The sequence below is a fragment of the Megalopta genalis genome, chromosome 11 (assembly GCF_051020955.1).
Source record: "Megalopta genalis isolate 19385.01 chromosome 11, iyMegGena1_principal, whole genome shotgun sequence".
Classification (NCBI taxonomy): domain Eukaryota; kingdom Metazoa; phylum Arthropoda; class Insecta; order Hymenoptera; family Halictidae; genus Megalopta; species Megalopta genalis.
The window spans coordinates 13766232-13779579 of record NC_135023.1 but is presented as its reverse complement, the minus strand read 5'-3'; the positions used below and the strand labels follow the sequence as shown (position 1 = coordinate 13779579).

Genomic DNA, 13348 nt, shown 5'->3' with positions numbered 1-13348 from the left:
ACGAGTTATTAAGGAAAAACAGTGACCAATGAGAGGACGAAGCCTAATCCCGTTCATTGGCTCGGTCGCCTCGCGCTAGCTGATCTCGCCTCTCATTGGTCACTGTTTTTCCTTAATAACTCGTAAACAAAACGGCGGATTGCATTTTCGTCGAGGAAAGAGTTACTTCGAATGACCTCAGCAAACCTCTCATTTCTCGGCTGTACAATAATTTCACACCCTGTATTTGCGTTTGCAAGAATGACCAGAGCTATCCAAAATGAAAAGAGAACAAATATTTATAAACCGAATCTAAATGAAAAGAATTGACGTTTCTTGCCCGATAAATATTAAGTGAACCGTGCATAAAAATAAACTAAAGGCACGGTAATTGGCTACCGCACAGTAGCTGGCTCCACTAGCCTACAAGCAACCAGCCTCCGTTTTCCCATTTCCGGAATGACATTCCCCAATATCAGTTCGCAACGGACGTAGCACGATCGCGAACGACCAGAGGAGAGGTTAGCAACCACCCCGGCGTTGCGCAATTATAAAATCCCGCGGCGATTAAGCCGCCGCCGCACACATTCCGCCGTTCCGGCTTTAATACCCATTCAGTTCGGGGTAATTCGCGAAGAAAGAAGGCGACCTCGAAGGCCAGCCTCCATTTCCCTCTTCCGTTGATCCTCTCCAAAGCGCCGATTGCCCCCCGTCTGTCTCCCCGCCCCCGCCTTTCTCATCCGCAGCTTTTTCGCGCTGCTAAACGTTAAGTTTCCTGTTCGCCGCCGATGCGATGGGTGAGAGCGGGCCGCGAGGCGAACCGAGAGACAGAGACACGCCCGGCAAAAGAGTAAGAGGACGAAGGGTGGCGAGGGGTGGCACGGCTGAATTTATGCTTCATTCGTACACGTTATGTATACACGAGGAGGAAACGAGTGGAGCGTAAATTATGGTACTCTTGAACGCGAACTCGCCCGCGCTCCCGGCTTCTATACTTCAGCCTCGGCTCGGGCGTTTCTCGTTGCGGGAGAGGGCCTGTTGTCGGCACGGGAGCTCGGATGGGGTGCGGATGAGGGGGTGTGTCTTTTATTTATTGTTCCAGGCCGAGCGGCACGCTGCGAGACCACTCTTCCGTTTCTCCGACCGCGCGAGAAATTTAATTTTAAAAAATGCCGCCGTCTTCTCCTCGCCCGGCTCCACCTTCTCCCTCTGCCTCTCCCTCTCTCTCGTTCTCTAATTCTCTCCCTCTCTTCCTCTCTCTCCCCTATCTCTCTCTCTGACTCCCCAACTGTCTCCCTTTCTCTCCCTTCTTTCGTCTTCTTTTCCTCGTTCTCTCGCTGTGTTCTTTCGGCATCCTTCTCCGATCCCTTTCTTCCATCACTTCGCCTTTTCCTCGTCTTTTTTCAACGACGCTCGCCAATGAACACTTATCACCCGACTTCTCCGCGAGAGAGAAGAAAAGCCCGTTGCCCGCGAGCGAGACCTCTCCTCGCAGACCGTTTCTAACCGGTTCTACTCCAGGCCTCTTGAACACTCGCCTCTGGAGCATCCCGCTAGGCTGTTAATAGACAAACGCGGACCGTGAATTGGAACGCGAGTGAAAGCCGTCCGCGGACTCCCACCTTCATCATCTTCTTCTTCTTCTCTGCTTCTTCTTCTTCTCTTCTTCTGCTTTTTCCTCTTCTTCTGAACCCTTCCTTCGTGCGCGATTTGACGCTTTTCTATTTCATTTACGTCCGATTCCGCGGGCGGACCGGCTCTTTGTTGATCCGGATCGTTGCGCAGCTGCGGGAGAGAAATAGTTCCATTCAGAAAGTTGGAGATCGTGGGCGCCGCGAGATGCTGGCTGCTGTTGCCTCGGAAACAGTTTTTATACCGCCGGCATGCTGCCATGTGGAGTCACTAATATTGTACCACATTTTGGAGAATTGTTTTCTTTCATCTTTTCATCTCTTCTCTTTTCATTCATATTATTTATTCTCTAGTCTACACCATCTAACAACGTACAGTAAATTCTCTCCAATTGTCACTCAGCTTGTATTCAAAAATTGACAATTTGTTATTGATAATATAATTAATAAGTTAATATTATTAATAATAATATTAAGAGAAGTTACTACAATTTCTTATTCTCGTGTTAAAATTTTAAAGATATCGCAGTATTAAAGACTACTTGTGAAACTCAAATTAAAAAAGGAAACAGATATTTCGTCAATGGAGTTTGGCAAAATGCGTTAACTTTTGTAATAAATATTATGTCTCAATTTTAACCCTTAATTACCATTGACAACCTGTGAAAAAGCTACTATTGATAAATGTAAGAAAAATTCTAGAAAAAGGAACATTTTTCGCAGTTAAAAAATGTATAAAGTAAAAAGAATCGATCTCGATATATAAATTAATACGTTTACGCCAGAAATAACACAATAAATATTAGCGGTCCGTACGTAAATTCTAATAGATGTAACAGTTAAGAGGTAACCATTACATTATAACTTAACTTATTTATTTATCATATTATTATGAACTATCACATATTAATTGATTCCGTGAAATTATCGAGCCTCATAACCGCGTCGCAATATTTTACCATAACGGGATTATGAGACTTGACACTTCAAATGTCTGGCTTTTGTCCACAGAGCGAAACCCCGTGCGAAGGGTTAAACCGCCCCCATAAGAATGCACTCGCTCCTCGACGAGTCTCGCGATTCCCGGTTCTCGAGAAATCGTCGCAGGAGGCATCGGCGTTACCCAGCCGCGACGGAAACCCCCATATTTCCGCAGCAGTCCTCTCGAGGGTTGAAGCGGGTTCCTCGCCGGCCGACAGAATAGCAGGCGGAAGGCGCTAATTGAGTGGCTCCGTCGCCTCCGGTTTTTGAAACGAATTAGTTGACGACGAATCTGATTCAGTCGCATCCTTTCAGACCCGCCAAACCCCGCCTCTGTTTACCCCCGGCGGGGAGCCCATCTGCGCCCCTCTCGCCGCCGCACCTTTACGGTGAGACGGGGCTACGTTTTTCAGAGCCATGGGGCTCTCGTTACGGTGTTCGGTGGGACGGGGGGGATGGAAAAGCGATGAGAATGGCGAGGAGGGTTTTTGTTAAGCCATCGAGAATTCGAGTTAATTCGCCCGTAGTCGGAAGAGCGAACGCATTACACGCTATGGGACTATGCTTAATTAGCCTGCCATCGAGCGCGCGATTTAATGCGACGTCCCTATCAGAAAGGTTCGGGATTTCGCCGAGCCGTGTTCTTCGAACCCTTCTGTAATTACGGAGGGTGTTGATCCTCGTCGATACCACCGGACAACAAATTCTACTTGTTCTCGCGGGGGATCGTCTCGCCCCCTTTGATATGCTCGTTCTTCTTTAAATGTGGAATTCTTAATTGCGCCGTGTTGCTGTAATTACCGCGGCTACGGGGAAAGCCGAGCATCGAAGTGAAAGACGTGATGGGATTTCTTCGATCTTCCGCTGTTTGGATAGTGACATTTTTTCCAGTGACTTTTTCTTCGGATATTGAATTCTACATTATTTCCTCAATTTTTAATTTTATTTAATATTTTGTTATTTGTTATATTTATTATTATTATTATTATTTTATTTTATTTTTTTTATTTTATAATATTTATTTATTCAATGTATGTGCTATCGGAATAAATGTCTTATTGTTACTTTTATAAACCAATATAAGTGTTTTTAGTGCTCCGTGAATCTAGCTTTAATTATCTTGGTCACTTATTTTATCAACTATTGTATAACTTTCTTCTTTTTTATATTAATAAGATATATGAGATTATATTTCATTTCCATTATTTTCTTTTTGTATTCTATTTGAAATTTCATCCACACAATCTTTATTATTGTAACTTTATTATTAATAATTTTATTCAAATTATATTATTTCTACTGAAATCGTATATATTATACATTTATAATAAAAATATAACGTAAGTACAAGTAATAGCAAGTACATATAAGTACAAATAAATACATGATTTATAATGTAAATATAATAACGTAAGTAAAAATAATATAATTTTAATGGTATTCATGCAACACACGTTGTCCAATTTGTGGCGTCCATGAAAAATTTAGTCTGCCATGATTTTTCGTTAGCTATAATATATAATAATAAGATTATATAATAATAAAGATTGTGTGTGGATGAAATTTCAAACAGGATACCAAACGAATAATGGAAATGAAATACAATCTAAAATTGACAAAAGAAGAAAGGATCCTTTTATTTCGTTTCTATTTCTTGCGATCAGTTTTGTCTTCGTACAAAGACCGTATTAAATTTAACAACGTTGCGTGTCGGCCATTATAAACAACTTCGAATGAAACGCGATCGTACGAAATTGATTGACGAAGCCCGTGCCGAAGACCGAACAGACGAAGAAATCGAGTGCTATGACTGCGGTGGAACACACATTTGCAGCGATCACTTCGTCAACCAGATGAAATTAATTCGGTTTAAAGCAGCATTCTCGCGGCGTTTCTAAGTAAATTACCCGATCGAGCATTACGAAGTGGTGGAACAAAGTTCCGTGTGATTTCACCGTGTTTACGCAGGCCGAAATGAATTTCGTAGAAGGAAATAGAACTGTTTTGTTCGGCGGAAGTTTGCCGTGCAGATTAATTTCCAATTATCCGTCGGGCGCTAGAGAAAATGCCACGTGAAATTCGGATCAATGTATCGACAGATCAAACCCCGCTTGATTTCATTTCACCGACGAATTACGTACGTACGAAAGAACCGCCGGAAAACATTTCTCGTTTCGTAAAATTTGCTAAATCCCGTTCAATTTGACGCTGAACCGTCGCTCGCGATTCGACGCGCCTACATATTGGTCAGCGAAATAATAAACCAATTACAATGTGCTCTAATTGTGCATTAAGTCTGCTAAATGTTTGATCGCCTTTTTTCGCTAATTGCTTAATCGGAGAGTTAAACGGCACTGAAAACAGTTTCATCAATCAGCCGTTGCTTCCGTGCAAAATATTTCTGCCTCCACTTCCCTTGATACAATCTTTCGAGTTTTTGTTATATTTATTACTTAGTTGTACTCTGAGTAAAAATTTTTTCACATTTAGTATATCATAGTATATTTTATTATATTTAGTATATTATTTTAGTATGTTTTATTCTTCCAACATTGGGTTAATTCATGAGCGTTAGTTCGAGTGTGTTAATTTTAAAGTAATAATTATATTTTATATATTATATATTTTATATTATATTTTATTAATCTTATACTAGAGGTTATTGTATCACAGTTTTGTTTTGAATATGTTAATTTGACTGCAGAATCTGTATATCTACTAACAACAAAAGGATTTACTCATTCAGTATCATTCATTCTGAATATTAGTTTAACTCTTCCCTCTAATTAATCCAAGCTCTCTGAAAAGTATTTCCTCGCAAACTTCTTAAATCGCATTGAGACCACCAACCCTGTTTCCACCGACAACAATGTTCTCTGTTATCTTCATCCGGAATAAAAGTACATCCTGGTTCGTTTACTAGAACCACCCTAGGATTTTGTAGGCGCCGCGTCTTTGAACTTCGCCCGACCATGTAACGCAAGCGTGCAACGTAATAAAGTCATTGTTGTAACTAGATTGCGGATCTGCATGCAAATATAAATGCTTCTATATTATTTTATGCAAACGAAGATCACCCAGGAAGTTACCAACTGTGGCGACCTGTTCTGAAAATTGCTGGCAAAATAAAAATCTCATTAAGCTTCCTTCGTACTGTTTCTTTTGTCACACTTTGCATACTTGCTACCAACCACCTCGAATATTCCATGCAATCAAGGTGACTTATTTTATGAAATAAGAATTATTGTATTTTACATAATAATTCCAGTCTGAACGAATTAACGGTCATAGATAGATTAAATGACTGATTTATGATTTTTCAATGTAGAGTGGTGTGAATAATTATAGATGCAAAGTTTTTAGTGTTGTTTGAACGAAATGTTAACAGAACATCGCATTTCTATATTTCTATATTGGAAATAATAGGAAATATCGTATTTGTGTATTTCCATATTACAAATAATATGAAAGAAAATAATTTAGAACATCATATTTGTATATTTCTATATTGGAAATAATAGAAGGAAAATAATACAAAATATCCGATTTGCATATTGCTATATTAAAAACAATATAAAATATCGTATTTGTATATTTCTATATTAAAAATAATATAAAATATCATATTTGTACATTTCTATACCAGAAATAGTATAAAATATCATATTTGTGCATTTCTATACCAGAAATAATATAAAATATCATATTTGTACATTTCTATACCAGAAATAATATAAAATATCATATTTGTATATTTCTATACCAGAAATAATATAAAATATCATATTTGTATATTTCCGTGTTAAACATAATATAAAAGAAAATAATTTAAAATATCATGTTTATATATTTCTATATTAGAAATAATAGAAAATAGAAACATACATATATATGTCGTCAAGCGTTTTGTAAATGTCAGTAACCATGTAAGAGTTACGTCTACAAGCACCAATGATTGCCGAGGAAATTGTAAAGCCGAATAATTTGAGGAATCCGGTGATTAGTAGAAGCAATTACGAGGCGATCTAATCGGCACAGTAGCCAGACACGCGTTTTCACTTTGGAGTCGTGTAGACGGAGGGGTGAGCAGAACACGCGATTTAAAGGGTGGGGTCGTGGTGGGAGGGCACGCGAAAGAAGAAAGGTCGCGGAACCCCCCGTTCTGGGAGCATTCACGCGGCGACCTCCGCGCAAAGTCGGAATCCTCGTGCCGGCTGCGTGATAAAAGACGTGTGGAACAGCCGCCGGTGGTTGCAGGAAGGGTCGCTAATACTCTGGAAATCTGCTCCCTCGCGTCATATTCGGTGGCTCCGGTATCGGGGCACCCTCCACGAAATTCCGCGTCGACATCCGCTTGATTACATGCGTCTCTCTTCCGCTTCATTTCCGAGGTGGGGCCGGCTGTCACGGAAAATTTCTTTCCCTCAGACCGTTCGGGACCACCGAGCCTTTCGGATCAGTTCGCAAACGACTTTTCTTGAACGATCTCGCTGCGGAAGTGGATCTAGCACATGCTGCCCTCCCTCCTACACCAAATTCGACCGATTAGGATACTCGTGCGAAGGGAGTGACTAGGGTTTATGCAGAAAACGACTTTTGAAAAATCCAGTTCTCGAATTACAATATTTCAAAAATTCGGTGGAACCGATTTTGGAATTTTTGCAAGCATAAAAAATGCAAATGTAATTAAGACGGTAAAGAAACATGTATATTCATTTCAAAATTTTGCAATTTATTCCGTACTTATAGATCTAATGAAGAAGTATAAAAAAACATATCGATTATTCGTTTCTAACCTCTTCCAATTATTTAAATAATTTACAAATCATATGGCACACGATAAATAATATAATCTGAACGATATTCATACGATACATTTTGTTTAATTTCTGGTACTCGTGAAAAAAATCATCTATCATGATCTTTTATAATTCATAACATACATTATATATAATGTATTATTATTATATATAATGTATATAATATATTTTACGTATACTATAAAGATACTGTAAGTACAAATAACATGATCTGAATGGTCTCAAAATAATATAAAAAGCAGACACATCTTCTCTACCGTACTTTCTTATTTTAATCAATTCTGAAAAATGATTAATTAAGTTAAACAAACAATCTTCGTTAGCAATATAAAACGTTCCTTTATCTTCATCAAGTAAATTATTAATTTAAAGGGTCGGGGTAGACAGTTCGTGGACTAGTATAGGTTTAAAATACGACGGGAATGTGCAAGGCGAGCCAATACCGAATAATTGATTTGACATTTCGGACTGGTTCGTTCGAATCGAACTGCAATGGGAAACTGCAACCATTGCAGGGTCTCTTAGTGTTGTACCATTCGAAGGCGGACCAGGCCTCCGCCGCGCCGTTGGAACGGGGTGTAATTACGGAGAACGACCGAGAATAACAATTAACACCGCAACGGCCGGAGGCTGCCACCCCGTCAACCTAAGCGCTTTCGGACAAGGACCAGGAACAGGATGGGGGACCGGTCTGCGATAGACGTTATAAGCTTCAAGGTCGTTTGGGTTTCCACGCGTTTTACACCGGCCGTCTGTGATTCCTGCAACAAGACTAATTAGCACGGCCTACTTCACCGTGGGGGTTGGAAAGAAGTGGCGCGGTAAACGCCGGCCTCTCTGTAATGTACACGGTATCCGCGAACGGAAGTAGGTTACCGATGAAATTAAAGCCGGTGTAATTAACTGCTGCCCCGGTAATTTCCTTGTGAAGTATTGGTGTCGATGGAACTACGTTCTTCCGTGAAGCTAGTGTATTTAGTAACCCTCGAGGATTTACGTGGAGTAGATGTCTACCCCACGTAGGTATAATAAATTAGTCTTGAAAATCTGAGGAATTCAGATTGCAATACGAATTTAAAATAAATATTATATTTTATCTGAAAAAATATTATATTATATTATATTTCGTATGAGAGTAGAGCTAAATATAATATATATATATATATATACCCCACGTAGGTATAATAAATTAGTCTTGAAAATCTGAGAAATTCAGATTGCAATACGAATTTAAAATAAATATTATATTTTATCTGAAAAAATATTATATTATATTATATTTATATTACTAAATTTATTGGATATATATCCAATAAATTTAGTATATGATAATATAGTATATTTAATCACTTACGTGAGTCTAAAGAACAAGGATCCTTGAGGGTAAATTATAGTCACCTCGGACGATGTTGTCGATTAAAATCCAACATGCTGAGATGTGTTTTTCTGTAATTTGATTTATTTTAGCTGTCGTCGAGCATATAACCTTATTTGAATTTTTAATAAATTCTATGAGATTTCATATTTTCATCGATCTGACTAGAACTGTATGAAGAACAATTCGGTATAGTTTATTGCCAGTCGAATTTTGTTTGAATTTGAAATCGACATTGACACGTTTTCTACAGCAAATAGCTAAAGAAAACCTTCTTCACTTACCGCTTATTAATTCGCGAGTAAAACTGCTATTAACATTAACAAATATATTAAAACATTGTCAGCTGTGAACAGATTACAAAAGAAGGACTATTGTTATATAAAGAATAATATTTATTCTTGTACCGGGGACAATCTTCCCAACGGCACGATTGTCGCTTAATTGGCTTTCGTAATAGAATAACGTTTACAATGGAAATAGACGGCGAAAGCCTTGAAGAGCCCTGACAAGTTCCCCGTTTGTTATTCAGCTGGCGTACACAATAAGTGCGATACTTGTAGAAAAACAGTGCGGATTAAAGGCGAGGGTGCGACTTAATATCGGAGCTTTTCGGTTGCTTAACGCATTGGTATTCGCCGGTGGTGCTTCTCTAATGCCCTGCTTTTGTCTGAACAGGGTCGGGATGGGTAGGGTGGCCGATTTTCTTCGAGGAGAATGTAATGGCTAGACAGGATCAGCTTCCATGTCCTTCGTTTGGCCCTTTATTCTACGTGAAAGTCTCTCGACAGAGTCACAAAGAGACATGCTACAAAATAGGGGACGATCTATCTTATCTTTGGAAGATTTCTAAAGAAATACTAACGAAGGCATTATTCTCTTCGAGAAAATCGAATACAAAGTACGCTGCCTTATTATTCCAGTAATCAAAGTCGATAGTTTGTTGCAGTTATTTTTGTGTATAGGAACCGAGCTGAGGAACAAATTTAATGTACTAATGAGGAAATTTCTCGTGGTAAAAATATTTGTAACAATGTTGTTAATAACTGTTACTAGACGTAATGCTACGTAATTAATCACTAGATTGTAGATTCCTATGAACATTTTTATTTTAAAAATTAATATAATTTAATATAATTTTTATTTATAAATTTTATATTACTTTATAAAAATGAGATAAACATTTCATTAATGTTCGTAAACATACATACGTTGCAAAACGTGCACCGTTTGATAAGGCATCAAGAAAAACATTTGTAAAATTTCGATCCTAATAACTTGATTGGGGAGGGTAGTTATGAGGTAAAATCGAAAAATCAGCTTTTTCACTAGTTGATAGCGATTAAAAATTCTGAAAAGAATCTAAAGCATGCAAGCACCCAAAAAAATACTCTACATTTCGTTTCTGATTATTAAATTGAAAATCCTGCTTGTGAAAAATCAAGAACCTCGAAAAGTTCGAAAAAATGCAGATTTCCCACGAAAGTTGCAGAGCAACAATATTTACATTATTGTTCACAAACTTTTTCAGACTTTTCAATTTGGTACGTCGCAGTAAAAAAACGTAATGATTTTTCCGACGTCTTCTCCCGCGAAAAACTAAGTTAACCTCAAAATTATGTAAATATATGAGGCACCGACGAGCCTCGAACATTTCGCGCAGCGTATTATTTAAATACTTATATCGCGGAGCTGTTATTGGCTTTGGAAGTTAAAGAACATCGATCCACCTCGTCCAAGTATTTAAAACGAACCTATCAAAAGTTATTTTACCTACGAAGACCCATTCGGCCGACTGACATGCACGCTGATTAAAAAACTTCGCGTAGCTCGCTCAGCTATTACGAAAGAGTCTACAATTTCCGGTCGACAGAATTTCCACAGCCTGCGGAGATTTGTTCCGTAAGATCAAGGTGGTGGTCTTTCGTTACAATTAAATGGAGGGTGTCCGCCGGTGGCCGGAACGAACGTGTATTCTTGAAGGGACAACGATCCCGCAATAAAACAAGCCCCGCGCTTTTGTACAAGTCCGTTTGCTCGGAGATATAGCACGTCTCTGCCACTCTTGTCCGAGCTCTCCACCTTTTTCCCTTCTTTTCCCAGCCGCGCCACGAGCTATACAACTCCCCCGTATTTATGAGGGATTTTCCGGCGTTGGGAACAGGGTGCGCACCACCAATTTCCACCGATCCGGCCAGCAACGGGCCGGACCGTCCCAATTTTTCTAGCCCATAGGTTTTAACGAGGAGCTTTCGCCGGAAATGATCGTTCTTTATTGATAACCAGAGCACTTCTAACAGCGTTTTTATTCGCCGGCCCCTTATTCCGACCGAGCCGGCAACCGAGTTTTTGTCGGTCCTACCCGCGAACGAAAGGGTGGCGCTCAGGATAAGGTGGAAGTTAACGAAGTTTCGTGTAATCCGCAATTACTGTTGTGATTTCTTGTTTAACCGTGCTTCCTGCCGGGCGCATCATTTCACTGATGAAATTTTATTTAAGCACGAGCAAAGATACTTTTATGGCGCGTCGCTGTTTTAACGCGCTCGGTTGTTTACGTTTGGCAGTAACTGGTCTCTTGATCTTCATGCGGTCGTGCATCTATGTGCATTTTAGGGTCGATAGTATCTTTGATGTACTGGATTTTGTAGCTGTTACGTCTGACCGTGCAGTATTAATAATCGGACTGCAGATTTTTCTGCGAATTCCAATTTTGACGGAACTAATTCGAGTTACCCTTTTTGGTACTCGAAATTAATTCTTTCACAAGTCATCCTCTTATGGAAACATTTTTATATAAATACAATTTCTAATGCACTAGGTTCTGTTTTAATCAATGTAAAGATACAAATTCAATGTTGGATAGAATTCGTTGATTTTAAATGGAAAACGAAAGTTCACTGTTTAATAATAACTGTTTTTTTTATATAACACTCATATGTACGTTACAGGGAATTGTTTGCAGCAATTTAATACCTCCGTATTTGTAATTACTTATTTTTATATCTAAAGGCAGTTGCAACATGCGCTTTTACTCTGAAGTGGAAGTTGCTCGTCAATTATCGAAGCGTTCCAACGAAGAATTATTAGCCCACGAATTTACTTATTCGAATCATTAATGAACAAAAGGAACACGTTATTAATTTTCACATCTATTCAATCGATCTGAATGTAGAGATTAAGCATTCATTAGCCGGAGGAGGTATAACGAACATATATCTACCGTAATAATTTAATAATCGTAAGAACTATAATTAGTATCCGCACCGCATTCCATGATAATTACGAAAGCAACGATATATATTTCCCAGCGATCCCCCTTAAACAATGAAACGTTACAAAGCGTATGAATCGATTTCAATAACATTCATCATAAAACAGAATTCATTTCCATAAAGGTTCCGTCTGGAATCGACGCTTTTGCGTAATCTCTCGCGGTCGAACGGTGACAGCGTTCTCCAGCATTAAAGTCTAATTAAAAGCGAGTCTAAAAAACTGCCGGCCGTTACGCATTCCCCGTGCAGAAATGAAACGAGTCCTTTTACCCGGCCGAATCAATATCATTCGCCAGCATGCTAAGACTCCTTTTTAATCAACCCTTATATCAACAACCAAAAATGTCGACGTTATTCTATAACCAGGGTAACTGGGTAGCGATACGACGAGCTCCTATATCACGTTACTGTTTCGTACAATTTTTATATAATTGAATAAACATTCATCTTTATTTATTTCATCTTTATTGCCGCAATCAAATGTTATTTCTCTCCTCTGGAGAATTTCTACTCTATTCTCTTCTCTCACACTGGTATCCGTTTATTAATATTAGATTAATATTAATATATATTAATATTATTATAGATTAATATTAGATTAATATTAATATATATTAATATTATTATAGATTAATATAGATTAATATATATTAATTATAGATTAATATTAATATAGATGTTAATATTAGAAAACAGCTGTTTTCTATTAGTTTGTAAAAGTAACAATAAGAGATTTATTCTGATTTATAACAAGTGTTATTGTAACATTTGCCGTAAGTAACATATCAATTGAATAAATATCTCGTAAATGTATCTTTACGATATGAATAATCGTTTATTAAAAAATTAGTGACCCGTCATTTTGACGGATTCCAATTTTGGTACTTTTTAGATAACAAAATGATAGACGACGAAACAGATGTTGATAGAAAATATGCGAAACAACGACGATCCGGTCGGATATTGAAATATTCTACCGGAACCAAAAGATATTTTAAGTGTGCAAAATAGAGCCCCGTTATTGACTTAAGGGCCAACGGAGGGCTTGGATTATTGTTGCAAGCGTCGGGGAGAAATCGGGGCAGCAGAAATAATAGAATCGTGGTGCACCTGGTGTTCGACGGTTACAGTTGGCATTTGTTTCATTATTTTCCAGGTGCCGCAGCCGCATCCCGTGTCTACGTGGACGCATTGTCTCGATTAGCACGCCAGGCGCAACTGGGGACATGGGGTGGTTCCAAGGATGTCGGTAAGTTTCACAATTTTCTTATTATCGCGCAGCTCCGGTAA

General features: G+C 38.6%; 1 protein-coding gene across 1 annotated transcript in view; it reads left to right on the top strand.

Moving 5' to 3' along the window:
• IRSp53 (Insulin receptor substrate 53 kDa) overlaps positions 1–13348 on the top strand; it is a 337247-nt gene that overhangs the window by 189258 nt on the left and 134641 nt on the right. The window contains exon 4 of the mRNA XM_076525365.1: positions 13215–13307. Within this exon, the coding sequence (XP_076381480.1) occupies positions 13215–13307 (93 nt within the window). The remainder of the gene's footprint in view (positions 1–13214; positions 13308–13348) is intronic.